Raw genomic sequence first — 23,028 nt, 5'->3', positions numbered from 1 at the left:
GCCTCTATCCTCCCACCCTCTAATCTGCTTTGGGAAACCAAGGTGCCTGATTGATGTCATCCAAGAAGCCGAATAGAGCAGGAAGGGAAATGGTCTCTGGAAAACTGGAGAACACCCAGCACAGAGCCTTAGAGATTGTTCCACAGAAGCACAGGGTGATCATCCTTGTAAGATGACCAGCTATTCAGTGTGTCTTCCACTGTATGATGGATGCACACTTGGGGAATTTCAGGTTGTTCCCATCACCAATAAGGCTGCAGTAAATTAAGTATCAAAAACTCCAAGTTTAGAGCTGGGGAGATGGCCCAGTCAGATAGCACTTACCTCATGAGTATTATCACCTGAGTTCAGATCCTGCAAAAGTCAAGCACAGTGGCACATCCTTATAATCCCAGGGAAGGCAAGATTCTGAGGCTGAGATGGGACGGCTCCTGGAAGCTTGCAAGCCAGCTAGTGTAGTTGACTTGGTGAAGCTCCAGGCCAAAGACAGACCCTGTTTCAGATATGATGGAAGGTGCCTGAACAATAACTCTAACTTCCATATGCAATCACACAACAGTGTACCCATGTACAACACACACACACACACACACACACACACACACACCAGTTTAAGTTCCCACCCAGGCCCTCACCAATCTGACCCACTTTGCTTTGTTTGCCTCATCTCTATTTATGGCATGAATCCTTCTTTGGGCAGTGTGGTTTATCAGACTCCACCCATACATAGCCCAGTGTCTTCTCTGTTTCTCTGTCTCCTTTCTGCTAACAACAGCCTCTTGGTTATGTGTGGGCAAGACAGTTTCTGCAAGTTTCATGTCTGAACTTGAATCATGAGTCTCCCACTACTACCTGGATGACCTTGGCCAAGTCATCTAATTGATTTAAAGTGCAGGCTGATGACTCCCACTGAGGCAGTGTTACAAGTGCTAGGGGAAAGGCATGGAGGGAGAATGCCGTGGAAAGGATCCCAGTGACCAGACGCCATGTGTCTATGATTACCTTCAATACACACAGAATGACTGCTCAATAACCCTCTATTTTGAGTTCATACATACTAGAGAGAGGATTCCTCAAGCCCTAGAAAAATCTCTGACTCTGGGGTTACAGAAACACCACCAAGAAAGGTCCCACCCATTCTTCTCACCCTGCCTGATGTCCCCAACAAAGAACTCATTAGAATACTGATGTTGCAGCAAGAATCCCTGAAGGCCTTGTTAGAGACATCCATGCAGTGCCTCTGAAGGTATATGCTGCCCAGTGAGCTAGGGGAAGTTCTGGTGTTTTCCTTGTCCCAAGGGCCAGGGCCAGAGCAGTAACTACTGGGCTCTCAGGGCTAGGAAAGCATAGCCATTGCCTAAGGCCGTGAAGGATGTCCTTTGGGCTCCTCCAGTGTTCCAGGCATCCGCACATACTCTCTTGTTTCATCTGCTCTGTTTTGGGGGGGGGGTCTATGGATGGGGAATGGGAGGTCAGAGAGGTCAGGGTGCTGTGTCGACTCAGCCAGCTCACATGTGGCTGAGCTAATGCTGAGAGCAGCACACAATGGCCCGACCCCACCATCTTTTCCCAGTTCAAGTGGATCTTGGGTAGGGGCTCCGCTGGCAACAGTACTGTGAAGCCTGTGACTGCTGAGCCATAGGCACACAGTGAAGTCGCACCCAGGTGGCACCACTGGCCAGGGACCCTGGGGTGCTGTTGCTAAGCCTCTGGCCCATGCCAGTCCTGTCCACAGCCCTCCTGTCTTATTCCAGATTGTCACAGTCACCCAGACTCTGTGGACTGTGATGTCTACCCACCTTGCTGGGTCCTCCTGCCTCAAGGCTGTCCCTTAAGGAGGCTCTGCACCCAAGCAGTGGAATAGAAGAAGGTGCTCTGGGATTGGGGGCCAAATTTCAAGGCTCAGCCAGCCGGGGCCCTCAGTCACCAACTACGGAACTCAAGATTCTGTCACCTCACCTTCTAGCCCTTGCTTTTCTCACACATAGAATGAGATGATTGACAGTTAGCTTTATGACCTTCAACAGCCTGGCAGCTGTGAAGCAGAAAGAAAGCAAGAGGTAAAATGTGTTTGTAAACATCTTAAACACCTTGAACTTCTAAGCAATTGAGTAATCCTCATCTTAGCCCAGCGGGGCCGTGGGAGTGATGCTGCTGAGACCAGATGAGAGGATGCTGCTCACTAAGCCTCCAGCCACTGCCAGCTCCTTTTCCTCATTCGGACAATCAAGGCTAAATTGAAGTTCAGCTCAAATAGCTGTTGGGAGGAGAAGGAGCAAAGTCAAAGAGAAGGCTACCACTTCTTAACTTTCTTCTAGAGATTGGTGCTCTATGTGCTATAGGTGGGCTGCTTAGAAATCCACCCCGATTTTCCCTACTTCACAAGTAGTGAACCTGATGCGCTGTGAGGCTCAGTGGCTCATTTACACTGCAAAGACTGGGGCTGGTCTGAAATGCAGATCCAGGCCAATTGACCAAACCTTGAGTTATGTGAAATTGCTCCTGGGGTTGTCAGAGAGGAAGAAGAAGCCCAGATCGTGGTGAGGGGTTGAGGGACAGCAGCAACAGCCTGGTGGGCCTTCAAGGGTGTTCCAGTGTGTGATTAGGAGAGAAGTTCAGTAGACTTGGTTCTCTGCTCAAGTTGGGACCGGATACTGGTAATTCCATCAGTGGCAGCGGGAACTGGCTACTGGTAAACCAGACAGTCTTAGGGAGTTCGTGGGAGCTGTGGCTGGGCCACAGAAATCTCGTATGTTCAGATAACAGTGGAGATAGGAAAGTTTGAACAGCCAGGAACAGTCTCTGGAGATGGGCCACATCAGCTTAGGCAGGCCCCAGGGACAGGGGTTCCTCCTCCTCAGGAGCCTCCAGCTGAGAGAATTCAGACCATAGAGAATTCTGGTGGAACCACAGCCCTTTGTTTGGAGTCATCCCTCTCCTCTGCCGCAGCCACAGACCGCTCTTTCCCTCACCACACAGGACAGCATGTGTTCAGACATGGCCACAGGCTCAGCTTCAGCTCTGGGCTTTTTGATGCTGGTGACTCACGAGGTGTCTGTGAATTACGTGAACTCTCTAACCTAACCTGGTTCACGGCGGCATGAAAGAGAAAGTAATGGCAGGTGTGAGAGCTACCACGGAGATTCAAGTAGAGTCAGCCATCATGGTCCCATAGGCACGTGAGCTGTGAGCACCACTGTCGGATCATAAGTGCTCAATGAAGCAGCGTTGTGTGTGTGTGTGTGTGTGTGTGTGCGCGCACGCGTGCGCTCTCTCTCTCTCTCTCTCTCGTGTGCATGTGTGTATGTGTTTCAAACTATGCTAAGAAGTGTCCTCATGGATCATGTCATTGAATCTGGTTCTTATCTCTGGAAATAGTTTACCTTGTTTTTACAAACAAGAAAGAAACCAACAAACCCACAGCAGTTTTGAAATCCTGGATCAGGTCTCAGACAGTCTGTGCATGAACATCTAGCTAGGGACTGGAGAGATGGCTCAGCATCTTGACTGCTCTTCCAGAAGTCCTGAGTTCATCCCAGCAACCAGGTGGTGGCTCACAACCATCTCTAGTGGGATCTGATGCCCTCTTCTGACATAAAGATGTACATGCAGATAGAGCACTCATATACATAAAATAAATAAATAAATCTTTAAAAGAAATAAAAACCTCTATCCATGCAGCCCACATGTCTGGGCACTGTCGGGGTGGGTGGGGCACTATATGGACACACGTGGGCCTGTGGACAAGAAAAACACAACTCCTGAGGTCCACGGCTGCCACCGGGACAGAGACGTCCACTGAAATCTCATCTACAAGCCCTCATAGTCCCTGTAAGTGCTGAGGATGAGTGGCAGGTTCAGGAAGAGGCAGCTGGCCTCCCAAGGTGAAGTTCTGTGAAGTGTAAATAAGCAGACCTACCCCAGAGAGCAGCTATGAGGGTTGGACGTGATGCAATTTACAGAAATTTACATGGGGTCTCATGTCACTCAGGAAAGTCTTTGAATGCCTGTCACGGAGCACAAATCAAGTTGGCCTAAACCCCAAAGGGAATTTGTTGGCACCCATAACTAATGTTGAACCAGCCATCTCATAGAATATCCTAAGGAAACCCAATTGATCTGTCTCTTTCCTTCACCCCTCAGCCCTACCTTCCTCCTGTCAATCTCTCCATGGAGGGTCAGCATAGACCAGCATTGTGATCCCTTTCTTAATAATGACCTTACAAGTGCCAGGTGCTGGGCTGGGGAGAAGGCTTAGTTGGTAAAGCACCTGCCATGCTGGCATAAGAACCCGAGTTCAGATTCCCCGGAACCCACATAGAAGGCTTGGAGTGGTGGCTGCCTCCTGTAACCCCAGCCTAGGGGACTGGGGAGGGATGGGCAGTGGGAAGTGATGGAGGTTGGTACTATTGAGTTCAGATGAGCTCTTCAACATGCTCAGCCATGCTGAGCCCAGCAGAAGCACGTTTGCTAGGGTAACCTTTAACCACTGAGCTCTCTCAAACCCATGAATAGAAATGAAGAACAGAAGAATTCAAGCCAGGGAAGCAGGAAAGGATGGAGAACATGACTGATGTGGAGCAAGGTACCATCTTGGCATTCAGGCCTAATGTGGCTTAAAAGTTGCTAGAAGGCATGGGGAGGCAGCCGGCACACACACACACCTTCTCCATTCACTAGGGCGCACTGACAAGTGTTTAAAAAGATCAAACCAAAATAGTAAGCCCTGTGTCTTCCACCCTCGAATCCTGATCCTGTAAAGGCTGAACCTGTAGAAGGCAGCTCTCAGGCTTCCCCCGGCCTTCCTTTATCCAGATCAAGTCTCCTCACACTGAAACTTTCTCAAGGACCTGCTGCCCAGCCTCCCCACCACCCTATCACTTTTCCTCTCTGCCAGAGAGCTAGTGACCTTCTGGGTCACACAGGGAAGACCGGACACTATTGAAGAAGCTTCCAGCAGTGAATCAGGCACTGTGGGTGGAGTCCTGGGGACCTTGGATTCTGCTCTCAAAGCTGATGCCCCTTGTTTGTGTTGCTATGTTCATCCCTGGGAGAAAATGGAAACTCGATGATTTAAAGTCTGTCTCTGAGCCCCAGGGAGTCAGCTTTGAGAATTATTTGCGAATAAGGTTTCTATCCTCTCCGGGAGGCTGTCAGGCTGGGGTTATTTTGGGAAGGAAGATTTAATATGATGAAGTTGCTAGAGGGGGTGCATCCCTGTTTGCAAATGCTTCCTGTCTGACTCAGATGTGACTAACATTTCCTGCAAGGCTCCAAAGACACCACTGGGGACCGTGCGAAGGTTCAGGCTAGAACCTCAGAAGACATCTCGGCCTCTCCCTAGCTCTTCACCCCTGTCTGCCCGAAAGCTGATCCCAGCCGGTCTGTCCTGAAAATATGCCGGGATCTCACTGCTTCCCACAGCCTGCCTTGCTGTTAGCCTGGTCAACATTACCAGCAGCGCTCCCATGATAGCTCTCTCAGGGACCTCCTGGCACCACTCTGCCCCCTCCTGGCCATGAACAGCTCAGAAGACAGAGCAGTCTTGTTAGATGTCAGGCCGAGTGGATCCTTTCTTTGTCATCTGTGGCTACCTCCCTCCCCAAGGGTAGAAACTCACACCTCCCGGTCCCAGCACACTCCTCAGGGACACCTCTGTCACTCCTCTCTACCTGCCCACTTTCTGCTGCTGCCTCCCTGGTCCTCCACTGTCTCCAGCCATACTGACCTCAATGATGTCTGGCTGTTCCTGGCTAGCCATCCATCCCTCCTTCACATCTTTGCTCACGTTATCTTCCCGGGTACACGCTCCTGACCCACTCTGTGCAAAATTACATCCCCTTCTCTGCTTCAGCTGTCTTGACAGCACCAGTCAACACTGGCATGCCACGTTTTATATTGCTTATTGGGAAGATGTAAGAATAAAGATGACTGGAGCTGGAAAGATGGCTCAGTGGTTAAGAGCACTGACTGCTTTCCCAGAGGTCCTGAGTTCAATTCCCAGCAACCACATGGTGGCTCACAATTATCTGTAATGAGATCTGGTGCCCTCTACTGGCCTGCAGGGATACATGCAGGCAGAACACTGTATACATAATAAATAAACAAATCTTAAAAGAAAGAAAGAAAGAAAGAAAGAAAGAAAGAAAGAAAGAAAGAAAGAAAGAAAGAAAGAAAGAAAGAAAGAGAAAAAGAAAAAGAATAAAGATGCCACCGTGTTTGTGCCATAATCTAGACTGGTGCTCAACACTCAGTTCTGTGTTGAATGAATGGATGTTTGTTGAAAGAATAGATGTCTATGAGTGACTATGGCAGCTACCCTTACAGGCAGATTGTGCCATGGTCCCTGGAGTGCTAGATTTCATTCAGTAGTGTGGCCCTGACTAAGGTACTTGCAGGTCTGTTTCCTCAAGATTATCTAGCTGGAAGCTGGACAGAGGGCTCAGTGGTTAAGATCATTCCCTGCTATTCCAGAGACCCTGAGACCAAGTCCCAGCATCCACATGGTGGCTCACAACTGTATATAACTCCAGTTCCAGAGGATCTGATGCCCTCTTCTGGTCATGTGGTGCACAGGCATAAACCCAAATAAAAGACCACACACACTTATAACAACTATCTAACACATAAGATAACTTACACAGTGAATATACAGTGTTTAGGACAGTTCCTGTGGCGTAGTGAATCTCGGGTTTGTTAGGTAGCCACACATCATGTAGGATTTGAAAGGGTGGCTTGGCAGCATCTCTGTATGAGCTACTGTGGCTGAAAGGGTTATCAGCAGGGGTACCAGAGACACTTAGCTCACACTCAGCACTCTACATGTCACCTACGATGTCACTGGCTAACTGCACATTCCTGAGCACGTATCACTGTCATCACAGGTCAGGTGACTGTGTGTAAGCGCTGTTGGTGAACCTGAGGAGGCTTGAGGGCCATTCACAGAAGAGCTACTCTACAGCTTTCTCTCTCACGTCCTCTAGCTCAAACATCCACCTTAAAGGTAGTGACGTCATGGAGGGGTGTCTGTGAGTGAGCTGAAGTTTAACTTCTAATCAGGCTTTTTATTTCTCTGTCCATGGAATGACAGATCTGAGAACGCTGTGTCTGGCCTCAGCTTTGCTCTCTTTCATCACCTTTGACAAGCCTTTCTCATAAGACTCCACCAATAGGATTGGACCTGTGAGGTCTTAAGGGTTAAGACAGGGACTGTACATGGAAGTTACAAGGAGAGAAATGTGCTGGCAAGAAATTGTTTCCCCCTTTTACAGTCAAGCATCTCCTGTCTCTGGGATGGAAAGTCGAAATGGAGGGGCAGTCTTACTGGAGTCCAAAGGCCAGGGCCGCAAACTGCAGGGCACAGTTGCCGGGACCACAGCTGGGTCCCTAGGGAAGATGCACACTCAGTAATTCGAGCAGAGAGAGTGTGATGGGGGACCCTGTCACTGTCCTTCTCCATCCTCCCTTGGGAGGCCTCTCGTACCAATCCTACAGCAAGGCTGAGAAAGGAGGAGGGCGGAGAAGAAACAGGCAGACGGCAGGCAGGTACTGTCCTGCTCACACACACTAGCCTCTGTTATCTGGGATTTCACTTTCCTACAGCACAGTTACTTGAAATCAACTGTATTGGGAAACAGTAAGTGGGAAATTCCAGAAGCAAACAGTTGATCAGTTTTAGATTAATTTAGATTAATGCTGTTCTGAATAGAGAAGTGAATCTCACGCTGTCCTACTCTGACCTTCATGGGTTGTCCCTTCATCTAGCGTATCCACCCCATATACACTACACACCCGCTAATCATATTTAGACATCTTGATATATCACTGACATAATTGGTTTTCTATAATAAGGTCCCTTTAAATTAGATTTAAAAAATAAAGTCACATCATTTCTGGCTAATGAACACATTCGTGTGGCTTTGATTTCTAAAGGACCTAAGGGACACAAAGTTCAGGGTTCCCTTTCCACTTGTGACCTCCAGTCCCTCAGTCCTTTCTGGAGATACCCAGTGCTACCCGGTTGGTGTTCTGCCTAACACACACACACACACACACACACACACACACACACACACACACACACACTCTCTCTCTCTCTCTCTCTCTCTCTCTCTCTCTCTCGCGCGCGCGCGCGCACACAGAATACACACATGCTCACACTCATACACGTACAGAGTCACAATTCTTTTCCACACGGATCATCGCATGGTTTACAGCAAATCCTACATGTTGGCCTTTTTATTTCTCTCTTAGAGCTCTTCCCACCTCAGAGCATAGAAAGCTATTTCTGATTTAATGTTGGCACGGTGCCTGCCTGAGCGGACTACAGCTTAGTTTGTTGTTAGTGAACACTTGGGTCATTCCAACCATTTGCTGCTGTGGGATGCTGGTGTGAGTATCTTGGTACCATTGCCACAGATGCAGAGGCCAGCAACTGTGAGACCATCCAGGAAGGATGCAGAAAGGGAGGAACTTTGCTCAAACGCTGGGATGTGGCAGAACTCACAGAGACTGTTGTCCTGGGGCTCAAGAAAACTTACTGCTAAAGGGATTGCTAAATCTCCTTTGAAAACCCTTGGTGTCTCATAATTTACAAAACAATGCAATGCTTTGCTGTTGGGGAGGGGTGAGGGGAGGCTGCTTCCTAAACTTTAATTTTTTTTTTCTTTATTTTTTCTTTAATTTCCTAGCCTCCTGACTTACAGCAAGTCTCTAACTCATCAGGGTCCTGGTTAACTTTGTATGACATAAGCATGTGACCAGTCACACCAGGGCTTAGATTAGAACCTGTCACACAGCAAGGCTTGAATCCATGGGAGCTGCTGGGCTGGTTCTGCAGGCAAGGAAAACATAGCCTCCTCACTCCTCAAAGACAGAGCCACTGCAGAATCCAGCCCCCCCCCCCCCAAGTGAGGCATGAATCTCAGCTGTGAGAGCTTAGGGACCCATTCCTGAAACAGACAGCCATCCTGACACACAGCAGTAAAAGTAATTACTGCCAGGGGAATCTGTCTGGCTCTGGTTGATGGTTCCAACCCAGCTTTACATCCAAAACTGTAGTTCATTAGATCTAAGGTGCCTATAGAGTATTAAGAAATATGATTGTTTTTATTGAGGGAGAGGGAGGAAGTGAGGGAAGGAGGGAGGGAGAGAGGGAGGGAAGGAAGGGAAACAGAGGGTCAAGTCTGCCAGCTAGAACAGTAGGATGCCACACTGGCTGTCCAGCTGTTCTGGACAACACACTCCCGGCCTGTTTTTGTTTGCCTGACCTCCCTTGGCTACTGATTCTAGTTTCCAGCTTTTGTGCCCATCAGAGATGTGGTACCAGTGAGCGGTACCACTCTGAGCCAGCTCTTCAGGGACCCCCTCCTGAGCCTCTAAGGCACTAGCCCCCCTTTTCAGAGAGTCTTGACATAAATCACTCTTCTAACACGGTTATCCAACTCTGTGCTAACCTTTCCACTCAAACACTGAGTGGTTTCTGTTTTACTGCTTAGCCCAGCTCCTTCTTTGTGACTTATGCCTCATCTTGATAAATGCTAAATAAAACTCAGAACTGAGGAAATAAAATCCTTCCGCAAGGAATCCATAGCTTTTAAGTTGGCAGTGCCCTCTGTCCCCATTGTGAACCGGGAGATAGGGAGTGGATGGCAGACTCAAGGTCACTCAGGGTCACACAGAAGAGTAGGGGTGACCCATGACTCTAATTCCTAAGCCCATGCTCGTTCCACTGTCTGAAACTCATTCTACTGACCTTCTGAAGGAACTGGCCTCTCTGTTTTGGGGGATGGACAAGACGCTGATATGCCTTATAGTGCCTTGTCCTCATCAAGCCATTTTTCCTTCCAGGAAGTACACGTTGCTGGTCAATAATGGATTTGCAGTTTCTGCAGCATTGCTGATGGCCTGCTCACTACGGGCAGGAACCTTTGAACTGCTCATCGTGGGACGGTTCATCATGGGTGTGGATGGAGGTGAGACTTGACCCCAACTGGGGAGGAGAGCTGTAACACTCCCAGGGCTTGTCTGGAGTGGAGAGAGGTGCTTAGAGCTGAGATAGACTTGGAAGAGACTGAGATACTAGAACCCCACAGAAAGTGGGGCAGTCGGAGAGGGGGGTGCGCTAAATGCCTCTCTATACAGTGTCATAGCACCCAACCTGAGAAAACCAGGCAAAGCAGAGCTGAGTCACTGCCAAAGCCCCGGGTGGTTTACATTGTGTCTGCTGCCTACTTTATAAAATCCACACTCTGGGTGGTAAGCTGTGAGCTCGTCCAAGGATCCTGAGCTTCTGGCTGCTCATCCCTCTGTTCATTCACCAAGCATTAGGATGCTGACTGTGCCCCATGTTCTGTGTGCTGGGGAGAATCCTGCCATTGGGGGCAGAAGGCATCTAATGATGCACAAGTCCTCGGAAGGAAGCAAACAAGGAGGGATGGAAGGCTAGCAAGGAGTTTTTGGTTTTTTGGAAAGCCAGTTAGAAGGATTGGGAAATGTGAGCAGAGACCAGAATGAACCGAGATTGAGAACCGAGTAAAAATCTGAAGAATCAGAATTTCAATAGAAAGGACAGTGTTGTGGTCCTGAGGTGGAAGGTGATTGGCATTTCTGAGAATGAGTAAGGGTTCAGGGAGGCTGGAGCTCGGTGAGGAGGGGAGTGCGGGAGCTGAGGATGGAATCAGGACCAGATGGTGCAGCCCACAGTTAGGACTGAGTGCTTGTGCTGAGTGTGAGCAGGAGCCAGAAAGGGCCAAGAGGGGAGGGGCACAAATTGTTGTATGACTCAATGCTACCCCTTGGGCGCTTGGGTCTGAAGATGGGTCCAGGAGCAGGGTCAGGAGAACCAGGGACAGCCTGTGTGACTTGAGCAAGACTGTGTGGCGGGGCAGGAAGGGAAGAATGGCCAGATTCTGCCAAGGGAGTGAGAGTTACAGCTTCAAATTGTCAAAGCAAACTGCTTTTGCCCTAAACTTGCAGATCCGTAAGTTCTAAGCCTCAGTGTTACCAGTCAGCTTGAAGTGTTTTACACTCTCAATGTTTTAAAATTACTTTTATCAATTTTGCCACTGTGTATACGTTGAAGCCAGAGGATGGCTTACAAGATTAGAGTCTCACTCTCCACCATGTAGCTTCCGGGAATCGAACTCAGGTCATCAGGCTTGGTGGCAATCACCTCTACCTGATGAGCCATCCCCCCTGCCTGTGTTGTGTACTCTTAACGCTGTTAGCTCATTTTGGGTTCTCTTGCTCAATTTGAGATAGAATCCATGAATAGAGGCGTCTCACCCAACAGAGTATCTGAGGTTTCTTCTCATGTAATTCCACGGGCCCCAGAGTCCAGCAGGAGGAAGGAGCCTTAACATGCAAATACTGTACAGTACATTAGCCACAGTCACTTTGGCCAAGGGAAGGCCCGTGGTAGGAGCAGACATATCCAGCTGGGGATGTGTCTGCCGTGGGGACAGGTACGGCAGCCTTCCTCACTGTCCGAGTCTTCTGCTGTCACATAGAGGGACCAGATAGCAAGGCTACCCTGGTTGGACGAGGCCAGAATCATCCTTTCTGTAAAGTACTCCATCTAGCAGGATCCAGGTCTGCCTGCATCTACCCCAGGCATGGCGGGGGATATTCTCGTCCTGAGTGCTGCTGCTGTGTGTTTAATTCTAACCTGGTAAGGGGCAGATCCAGGATTGGAACCAAGGCAGAAGAAGGCTGCTTGACAGCCTCCCCGATGAGGCCTCTGCCAGGATCTCTGTGGGGGTTTTTATATTTAGTCAGCTGCTTTCCCCCTGGCTTTCTTCGCCCGCCTCACAGACTCATGCTGTACTTGTTGCTTTGCGGATTTCCACGCTCACAGATGAATGCGACTCTTTCTCAGCCACAGACTCGAAATAAATGCCTTCTAGGCCCCTTTTCTGTGAGCTATTCAGAAAGAAGCAAAAGACAGGGAAGAATAAGGGAACTTTTAAAACGCACCCTGACTTCTGGAACACAGCCTCCCGAAGCTTTGCCAAGCCCCAGAGACTTCATGCCGTTTATTCACACTAAACCCTCAGAGCAGAGAGAGCAGAGTGAGGGCATTTAAGGTAAGGAAGTTGTATGGGAAGACAGGAAAACTACCAGGCATGGGCTAGGTCAGCTGTGTGCTCAGAATAAAGACTTTAAATCCAGAGCTCGGAGGTGAGGGGGGAGGGGGTGGAGTGCTTGCCCAGCATTCATGAAGCCCGGCCCAGCACCATACAAAACCAGGCGGGGTGGCACAGGCCACATGGGAGATGGAAGCAGGAAGAGCAGAAGTTCAAGGTCGTCCTTGACATGCTCCACGGCACACTGAGTTCAAGGCCAGCCTGGCCTATCTGAGACTGTGCTTCAAACCCAAACAGAGAACTGAAAGCCACGTAATAATCCTGAGCATCCTAGAAGTAATACGAGCTATTAATAAGATGCTGTTTGCCCAGCTTCTCACGGAGCGTCAGAAGTAGATTAGAAATATAGGGCATCTTTGATTTTTTTCCCCCTAGGGGATATGGAGAAACATCAACATACTACTCTTTATATAGAAATAAACATGACTCAATATGGCATTAGAGACAAATTCACACAGACCGAAGAATTTAAAGTAGGAGTTTTGTGTTGGTGGGAGATTGAACTGGACATGGCCCAAGCATGACCTTCCCAGAGCTGCCCACATCCCCTCTGGTACACTTCCCCATCAGCCACAGTACCAGTTCCCCAGGACACAAGCCATGCCAGCTACAAGCAGAAGCTCCATGGTTCCTGTTGTTAAAAATATGGAAAGTTCCAGAAACAATTTATGAGCTTAAAGTCATGTTTTTAACAACATATCATCCATTATCACCTCATCTGGGCATAATGATATTGGTAAAGACCCTATCACCAGGTAATGTCAGACCCATGGCTAATTGAGGATAGAGACCGACTATGTTTTGGAAGACACAAATCCACCTCCTCCTGTAGGAAGTGACATTGAACTGAAACAGGAAGCATAGGTGGGAATCAGCCTCAGATCTCTGAGGACAGAGGGTTTGAAACAAAGAGAAGAACCACAGTCAGTCTTCGAGGGCACAATGAGCCTAGTGTGCTCCCTGAGCCCTGAGCTTCACACGTCAAGGGAGGATGGATGGCAGGGGGTAGGGTCGGAAGTTGAACAAGGCTGCTTTGGAATGGGGATGCTTATTGAAGACCAACCACCCTGGATAGATGGTACTGGGCAAGCCAGGATGCATCAGAGAACCAAACATAGGCTTATTATATGGCTTACCTCCTTCTTCACCCCTGGGTTAGCCATAGTTGCCATAAATTAACAGCTGAATATGTGCCAGATACTCTAATATATATATATATATATATATATATATATATATATATATATATATATATATATATATATATATATATTCAGTTTGTGTTCCCATCTCCATAATGGTGATAGCTCCACTGTCCTTACATCTAGAATGCAATGAATGGTTCAAGCTGCCCTCAACTGGAAACACCAGTGAGCAGATTCAGGAACTGAATCATTAAGCTATACTTTATTGAGATGACAGTCTGGCCACACAGGTGGCTGTCACCCCACACGATCTCTAGGTTGTCTCCAGCTATCATATTTTTATGAAGAATCAGAATGAAGACAGTTAGTCATCCACAGTTCAGCCTTGCCCCACTAGGTAAGGATCAGCCTCATCTCTGAGATTCTCAGTGTGGTACATCCCTCCTATGGCCTCTTGTACTTTGCTCACACCATCACCTTCTCTTTTAGCAGAGGTCGTATGTTCACTGCATCTCCTGTTCTCTAAGTAAAAGGCCAATTAAGAGCAAATAGCAGTGTGTGCATGCCGAGCATATGCAGCCCCTTTTCATAATACAGAGCACAGATGTCCCTCCTGTCTTTCTCACTCCTACTGTTCTGGTGAGCTAGAGAAGTCAACACAACACTGTATTAGTTACTTTTCTGCTGCTATGACAAAAATACCATGACCCAAAGTGACCTATGAGAGGAGTTTATTACAGCTCAGAGGGAAAAGAGTCTATCATGGTGGAGAGGCATGGCAGCATGCATGGCGGCAGGGACAGGAAGCTGAGAGAGAATAGAGAACAAACAGGAAGCAGAACAAGGCCATGAAATCCCCATGCCCACTCCCAGTGATGTACTTCCCCCAGCACGGCTACACCACCTAAACCTTCTACAAGAGCACCACCTACTGGGGGAAAACGTGCACATACTGGAGCCTATGGAGGACATTTCTCATTAAAAGTACCACACCCTCAGGGCTGTGGCCCCTGCTGCTTCCTCCCCATGGCAGTTAGCATCCCTGTGAGCTGACAAGTGCTCTCCCATGGTCTTGGTGTCATGGGCAGGGGCACGTCAGCGTCTGTAAGTGCTCGTCATGTGACCACATGGGAGCCGGGCCTCTCTCACGACTGTGTCTTTCCCTCAGGCATTGCACTCAGCGCGCTCCCCATGTACCTCAATGAGATCTCACCCAAGCAGATCCGAGGCTCCCTGGGCCAGGTGACTGCCATCTTCATCTGCATTGGCGTGTTCACTGGGCAGCTGCTGGGCTTACCTGAGCTTCTGGGAAAGGTAAGTGTGGCTTCCCGGACCGCCATAGCTGCTTTCGTCTCTCTGTTACCGGGTCACAAGGAACACTTAGAAGCCTCATCTCTAAGGTAGCGATTCCTGAGGGCTCGAGTGTTTTACATGTCCATGGAGAAAAGTTGTAGACGCCTTTCACTTTCTTAGAATATAAACACTACATAAAAAAACTCAAACCTTACAGAGTGTTCAAGTCCACTGCTCACCAACCATGGTTGACAGCTGAATTTGCATTTGTACAGGCTTTGCCCTCTGCTTTAAAAACCATGTATGCCTCTCACCTGAATATTCCGTTAGCCGTGTTTGTGTTGTTTTCATAGGATCATGCCATACACATGGTTCTGCAGCTTGCTGCTCTCATTTTTACACATTGTTCGGTATCTTTCGGAGACATTCACTAACTCTACCACAATCGTGAGTTTATCTTTTTCTCCTAAATAATTGTGCCATCTTCCCGTTTGCCTTGCTGTGTGAGGAACAGGAAGGAGTAGGTTAGAATCCCAGCTCAACCACACACTTGCTAGGTGGGCATGGCAAAGAATTGTGTTCGTCCGGGTTGGTGTAGGAGTGAGGCGAGCCCGAGGAAGGTTTCCCAGAAGGTGAGGCCTCTGAGCATCCCCGAGGGTGAGTGAGGGTTAGGTAGTGGTGATGGGGTCTAGGGGAGAAAGTGTCCTAGAGACAGATGAGGCCATGGAAAAGGCTTCCAGATAGAGCAGGGTCTCTGATAGTAACTGGGAGGGTCCCAAGAGAGCAGGAATGACCCACATGGGTGAGGAAGACGCATGAGGGGGGTGAGTGAGGAGGAAGGCGAGAGGATGCTCACTGAGCCCAGCAGGCTTCAACCGGAAAGAACAGGATGCTCCAGGGCCACTGCAGCAGGGCAGTGGTGTGGCCAGAGCCTTGGCAGAAGGGACCATGAGGAGGTAAGGGGAAGGAACCAAACTGGAGTGGGAAGGGTGAGGCGGGCTCAGAGGCCCAGTAGGAGGCCGTGGCTGCGGACATATGTGGCCAGAGCCAGCAATGGCTGTGGGTAGGGAGCAGTGCATTGACCAAGACCTAGAAGGAAGCTGAGTCCACAGTATCTACTTCCTGGGATGGGTGAGCCTGTGATGGGTGAGGGGGATGATAGGAGGGTGGCCCAGGTGCTCCCTGGGGATACAGAGGCCTCTCCTGGCCTCCTATGGGGTGAGTGCAGGAAGGAGGAGGACAGAATGCCTCAACTCATGGCCAACCCAAGCCAATGACTATTCTGGTACTTAAGCCGTGCCTGATGTCAACAGCTCTTGGCACCTGGATTCTGGGAGCAGGGTCCTGCAACAAGACAGCTTAATGAGCAAGCGCACCAGGAGAGTGCTCATGGGCAAGGCTGTATTAGTGAGCCCTTCAAAGCCTTACCCTTGCCTCCTGCCTAGGTCCTACCTACAATTCAGAAGCTGGATCTAAAAGCTAGAGGATGCAGGGCTCAAGGGCTTTGAAATCTGTCTGCTGGGCATGTCTCACCCAGTGCTGGCTTCTCTGGGATGCTCAAGCTTAGGAAGCAGCCGTAATTCTGCCGTGGGCTTCTGAGTGCTGCCTGACCTCGCTAACTCTGGATCCAGCTCCTACCTTACTTACTCAGTAGAGATTCCACGGGTCCAATATGTGGAGGCCAAAGGACAGCTTTCCACCATGGGTTTTAGGGGATGAACTAGGCTCTCGGGTTTGCAGAGCAAACTTTCACTGGATAGGCTGTCCATCCTGCCTTTCAATGTACCCGCGTGTCATCATGTGTGGTTTGTTACGTCTCAGCTGGACCAGCCTGCCTCAGAGCCGCCTGCCTCTCCCCTCTCTGAATTGACTGCCAGAGTGGCTACAGGCACACTCTGGTTTTCCTCTTTTTACAAAACCAGAAACAACACCTGCTCTCTACTTCCGGGTGTCTGTTGACTGACAATTTCCATAATTAGTGTGAGTGTGCTGGAAACAGTCTGTCTGCCGGGGTGAGGTCTCACAAGATTCGTTGGCTTTCTGTTTAAAGATACTTTTAAGCTCCCAAAGTGAACATTTGTCAGTGACAATAAAAACAATGTAACAACCATAGCCCGCCCTTACAGCGCAGAAGTGTGTACTAAAGCCAGCAAATAGTTTACTTGTTCTCCAGGGATTGAAAAAGTAAGTGCCTGCTTTACAGGACTCTAAATTCCTTGTCACCCATAGGACATTTTGGATGTCAATCCTAAAAACTTTCTGTTATCCCAGGCCCTCCTTAAGCCTCTTTCTTCATTCACTCAGTCAGTTAGCAAATGGTTAAAACATGGAGTCGGATGCTGGAGTCCAGCAATGAGCGTGTCAGATACAGTCACATCTTAACGAGGCTTTAGAGACTGCAAGAACTGTGTGACCTTTGGCGGGTCACCCCTTCCCCAGCATCCTTCTGGGTAGCAGGCATGGCTCAAAGTCCCACATCCCCATGTCCCACTTAAACGCTGTTTCCTCTGGGAACACATCACTGGCAAGTCTGGTCTCTCCTGTTCTGGGGTTTCTGTTGGCTTCCATGTTTCCTCCCCCACAGCAGAGTGCATCTTGCCGATGGTTATGCACTGCAGTCCAGAGGCGTCAAGGTAGCCACCCCCTCAGCAAGTCTGTAGGAAGCCCTGGTGGTCCGCTGTAATGTTGGGCTGGCTGCTGCTGCTGTGACTACAGGGCAGCCAGATTAGATGCTACACTCATGGAAACCACAGGGAGGCAATTAGCGCATGGTTGGCAGATAATAGAAGTAGGACACTGACCTTGTTGTGGGGTGAATGGTTTTCCTGCCGAAGTGATGTGAAATGATGCCTTATGGATAATTAGGATTTGTGTTGGCCAGGGCTGGGGGAGGTAGGGGAGGGGACTAAATGAAGAGGATACTGCCAAGCAGAGAGTTTAGGAAAGACTAGCATTTGTTTAGAGGCAGAAAGACCAGGGATCAGCCTTACTAGGTGGGGGTCCCTTTGCTCAGGCCTTAGCCACCTTCTGTCTCTTGTCATTTTGATAATGGCCATTGTAAGGGGGAGGTGATACTTCACTGTGGTTTGATTTGCATTTTCCTGCTGATTAGCCATGCTAAGTGCCTCTTCAAGTACCCATTGGCTGTTTTCAAAGGTTTATTTTACTTGTTAGTTTTATATAGATGTGTGTGGTTCTGAGTTTATGTATGTGTATCAGGTGCATGCTGGTGCCCTTGGAGGTCAGAAGAGGGCATCAGATCCCCTAGAACTCTGTTTCATGTGGATGTCCAGTTTTCCCAGCATCTCAGTCAAGACCAGAGGGCTTGCCCTAGTCCAGCAGGAGCTTACTCGGCTCAGAATTGGGCTGGAGAGATGGCTCAGAGGTTAAGAGCACTGACTGTTCTTCCAGGGGTCCTGAGTTCAATTCCCAGCAACCACATGGTGGCTCACAACCATTTGTAATGAGATTTGGCACTCTCTTCTGTATACTCAATAAATAAATAAATCTTAAAAAAAAAAAAAAGAATTGCAGCATCAAGGGTTCACAGGGCAGATGAGATAGGGGATCAGTGGGTGATGGCCTGCGGCAGCCTGGAGGGAGTAAGGGATATCTCTGGGTGCCTGGTTTGTTAGCCAGGTAGAGTAGTAGTACAAGATGCCAAGTCAGGAGCCATGGAGGAGGAACGATAGCTTTTGAGGGACGAAGGTGACAATGAATGGCCCAGGTTACAGACTACTGGGAAGCAGAGCTGACTTGAGAACATAGGCAGCACCCCTGTTCCCAGGCTGCGAGTGCTGTGCTACCCCTGGAATAGCAGGGCACATCAGCATGACTCTGGCCGGAAGGTCCAGCAGCTATGCCCACCGCCCCATCTGGGCCAGCTGAGAAGGCAGAGATCCCTGCAAGTTGTCTTTTCCCGTCTTAGTTTTTATTACTGTGATAAAAGAGTTGAGGGAAACATCTTAAAGGAGCAAACATTTGTTCTGGTTCATGAAATTCAAATTTAAATTTCAGGAATTTAGTCCATGGTCAGCTAGCTGCATCTTTGAGGACTTGTGTTAAGGCAGAACATCATGACAGAAAGGCATGGTGGGGAGGATACTTACCTCACTGCAGTGAGGAGGGAGGGAGGGAGGGAGGGAGGGAGGGAGGGAGGGAGGGAGGGAGAGAGACAGAGGGTAACAAGATAATATTCTTCAAAGGCGTTGCCACACTGAGTCCAACCACATGTTAATCCACTGGTAAGGTCAGAGTCCTCATGATGCAGTCACTTTCCCAAAGTGTCCCCTGGGAACACTACACTGGGGACCAAGCCTTCAACACGTGAGTCTCTCAGGGGGACGCTTCACCTCCAAACCCTCCTAATACTCCCCATCAAATTGGATTTTCTAGGTTTAGTTGACTCTGGCTAGAACAGTGATTCTCAGCTGCCACCCTTTAATACAGTTCCTCATGCTGTGGTGACCCCCAAGCATAAAATTATGCCATTGCCACGTCATAACTGTAGTTTTGCTACTGTTACTAATTGTAATGTAAATATCTGATATGGGACCCCAAGGGGCTCACAGTCCACAGGTTAAGAACCACTGGGCTAGGAGGATGTGTGCACAGCCCAGTAAACATCATGGGTCTGGATTTGTTTGTCGTGTGTTTTCACGCCCACCCTCTGTGAAGGTGGAGCTTGGGTTTCTGATGAGAGAAAGGACATCAGACAAAAGTTCTTTCTTCATCTCCTCTGGGGTTTTGTGAGGTGCCAGCTGAGCGGGAGCCGTGGGCAATTCACCAGGTGCAAGGATTTCGTTTCTTTATTTTAATCCTGTTTCTCACTCATCTTCAAAGATGGAGACATCTCAGCTTTTAAAAACCTAAAGACTGAAAAGGGATGCTTCCACTCGGGTGGTTTCTTTGAAACACAGAGGAGGAGGAAATGGTGAGCATTACTTTGGGCCCCGGGAGGGCAGAAGAAAGAGCAATCCCAGTGCAGAGTCAATTAAACCGATGTCACGAATTTCATCAGACCTGTAAAGACTGGTGGTGGGACAGTCCTGTGACATTATTTGCTTCCAAGGGACATGTTAAAAGGCATATTAATGAAGTATTTCTCTAGCAAAGATAAAAAGCAGAGTGGTTGGATGAAGACCATAGGCAGGAATATGGGAGGAGGGGTAGGGGAACACTTGGGCAGCTACTGTAGCTGAGGCATCAGGGCAGGTAAGTAGAAGCTCAGAGCTGGCCTCTTCTCACAGGCAGGGATGCCAGCCACACACCTCCCATCCGAATTGTTCCAGCAGGGACCCCTGCTCTTCATGCTGGCACGGAAGCTCTCTATCTACCCAGCCATCTCCCTAGCTGTGTCTGTTTTAATCCTTGACTCTCAGACTATGGTATGAAAACCATTCACTTTTGCTTTCTTTTCTCTCCCACCTTTATTCCACTTTCCCTAAGTCAAACAGCCTTCCCCTGTTCATATTTAAGGTGCCCTAGACACATATCAAGTTAGCATGTCCACATGAGTTCCTGCTCTGGACTGCCCATCAGGTCCCTGTGGCCTCCCCGTTCTCTTGTTCACCCTGAAAGATTCAAATACTTTGTGACTTTGTGTCCAGCACGGTGCCCTCTGCCTCTACTGTCAGAGCTGGAACCTTTCCTTTGCTGATTGTCCCCTGGAACAAGAAGGACCATTCTCATCTCAAACAAAACTGCCATTGAACGTCTGATCCACATTACACTAAACTGATACACTGATTTGGAAAAGTTGAGGATGGTTTCTGTTTTTCTGCTGAGAAGCGTGTTTCCCTACTCACTTTGCTTCTCCTTCATATTGCTCAGTTGTAGCGACAGGAATGCTTGTATTTTGTTTCTTTTTATCAGTGTTATTATTAACTACAGCTGTAGTTCTTGGATGTAAGTTTTCGAGACTTACACAAGCTAGGCCACTCACTGATCCCCAGCCCTGCTGCTGTATTCGTTACAAAGAAAACAGACACTGTAATTGTGTATTGACTCCTAAGCTCTTCTGTTTTGTTGCTAATGGGACTTCTTTTCTGCATTTTGTTTTCAAACTGGTGATTGACAGGTTGGTATATGCTGATCTGGGACTCTTTTTCACTTCCTAGTAGGGTCTATCACTTGCTTACTTAGATAGCTCAAAATGATGGCTGTTAACAGCATCCTCAGAGCCGTGTTCTCTTCCTCTCTAGCAGCCACTTCTCCCTAGTGACATCCATGACTGGTTGTGATCTCAGGATGCTGCCACTGTCACTTGACACAGTGGGAGTCTGTGGGGAACTTTATTAGAAACAACTGTCATGTTTTTCTCTTTTTATTTAAAGGTTTACTTATTTTTATTTTCTGAGAATGAATGAAGGCTTGCATGCAGGTATGTGCACCATTGGGTGCAGTACCTGCAGAGGCCAGAAGAGGGCATCAGATTCCCCTAGAACTGGAGTTACAGATGGGTGTGAGTCACTGTGTGGGTTCTGGGAACAGAACCTGGGTCCCCTGCAAGTTCAGTAAATGTTTAAACCACTAAGAAAATTCTCTAGCTCCAAAGATTATCTTAATTTTTTTCCCCAAATTTTGCTTTTGAAAGAAAGTCTGACTCTTAGCTCATACCTTTCACTGTCTTCCCTCTTGTGACATTTTGGAAGATAATTTTGACAGTGTTATTTCTAGAACTTTTAATTTTCCACATTCTCAAGAGACACTTTCCTAAATAATTTGTCATTTTGATTGCAGTAAAGTCAAACTACTCAGAGCAATGTCGTCAATCCCACGTAGCTCTGATTTTCTTATTGCCATTCACCGTGTTCTATCTTGTCTGTAGAAAGAAGCTCACGAGTACCTCCCTTGGGGAAACATGAAGGTTGATTCGGTGGTCATTTTGTGATTAACCTTTGTAAACACTCCATGTTTGTTTGCCTAAGAAGTATAGCTCCTTCTCAGTGCAGTAAAAGCATGGATCCAACATGGAAAGTGGTTATAAAAGACCTTAAATCAATAGAATTACCCATGATATTAGAAAGCAGAGATGACTGTGTCACTGTCACAGAAAGAGTGACCTTCCAGGGAAGGGCCCCAGGCAGTCACCACGTGACAGTAGAGTATCTCATGCCAGGCAGTCCCAGGCTGCATCCCATCTGCCACTCACTTGCTGAGGGGCTTTGAATAAGTTGATGAACGTCTATGAGAGTGTTTCCTTATCTACACAATGGGTTTAATAGTGGTGTCCTGCCCATGGTTGGTCCACATGTCATGAAATATACAGCAAACTTGGAGCAGACATGCAGCTGGTGTGAATTTGGTGTTAGCCACCACTCAGCTCATGCTCAGCACTAAGAACGAGTCACTTTAGTTTCTGTCCAGGTTGAAAGCTCAGCCTTGGAGAGGTTTGACTCTGGTGCCTACGGCACTGAGGCAGTGGCCTGAGCTTCCCGGCTTTAAACCCACATCTGTGCAAGAGGACCTTTGGTCCCCCTGTTCAGAGATCAGGAGGGGCACCCCAGAGGGCAGAGCCTTGGGAAGTCAGCCCCTCTTGATCTCTGTTTATCTCAAGTGCACCCCACCCCCAAGGGTATGAAAGCTCTTGTTCTCAAGGAACTTTTTAACTTAGCACCCAACAGACTTCACTGAAATCCAGGAAGGAGAGAGCTTTTTGTTTTTGTCAAGAATACATTCATCTGGGGAATTTGTTTCAAGCATTTGCACCTGATAGAAGATTGAAAGGAAGATTCTCATGTGGGGCACCCCCTTGCCTGCTTCTGCCACCCAAGAAAATACCAGGTTGTGTGGGAATAGCTACAAGATGAACACTTTTGTATTCTCATTCTCTGTCTCCATTTGTCTATTTGTCTTCTTTATTTCTGTCTGTCTTTCTGTCTCTCTCTCTCTGTATATGTATGTGTGTGCATTTGTACATATGTATATACATCTGTGTGCATGTTGGGTACATGGGCAGAGGACATTCATTCCTTAGTTGTCTTTCCTTAGGCAATATCTATCTTTTTCTTTTGAGACAGTGTCCCTCATTGGCCTGGAACTCACCAAGCAGGCCAGAATAACAGGCCAGCAAGCTCCAAGAATTCACCCATCTCCATCACATTACATCATGCCTAGGGGATCATGCTTGTAAGGCAAGCATCCCCCCTGACCTGCCTTTGTATTCTTAATGTCACAACAAAGTCTAAACACCATTACTAAGACACCCAGTCCTCTCAGTCTCCTCATTCAGACAGGTTTGGATTTCCCAGGAGGGTGATGCGCCAAGCATGGTGACCCATCTTCCATCTCCCCTTCTCATCTCAGTCAACACCCCCCCATTAGGGGACCTAGAGTTAAAACACCCCCAAGCTCTCATCCCAAGCCAACCCTAAGCCCCTCCCAGAATGTGCCTTCCTGTTTCTCCAGCTTCCTTTCATTTCCTCTAATTGCATCATCCTTCA

The 23,028-nt window shown here is 48.3% G+C and overlaps 1 protein-coding gene across 3 annotated transcripts in view; it reads left to right on the top strand.

Annotated features, from left to right (window-relative positions):
- Positions 1-23,028, top strand: part of Slc2a9 (solute carrier family 2 member 9) — a 141,031-nt gene that overhangs the window by 33,154 nt on the left and 84,849 nt on the right. For all 3 annotated transcript variants that reach the window (XM_028882372.2, XM_037208896.1, XM_028882371.2), the window contains 2 exons: positions 9,850-9,974; positions 14,460-14,605. In XM_028882372.2, coding sequence (XP_028738205.1) covers positions 9,850-9,974; positions 14,460-14,605 — 271 coding nt within the window. The remainder of the gene's footprint in view (positions 1-9,849; positions 9,975-14,459; positions 14,606-23,028) is intronic.

Source organism: Peromyscus leucopus, chromosome 10 (genome assembly GCF_004664715.2).
Source record: "Peromyscus leucopus breed LL Stock chromosome 10, UCI_PerLeu_2.1, whole genome shotgun sequence".
Lineage (NCBI taxonomy): Eukaryota > Metazoa > Chordata > Mammalia > Rodentia > Cricetidae > Peromyscus > Peromyscus leucopus.
The sequence above is the reverse complement of the archived record's forward strand: the minus strand, read 5'-3'. Positions and strand labels throughout refer to the sequence as shown.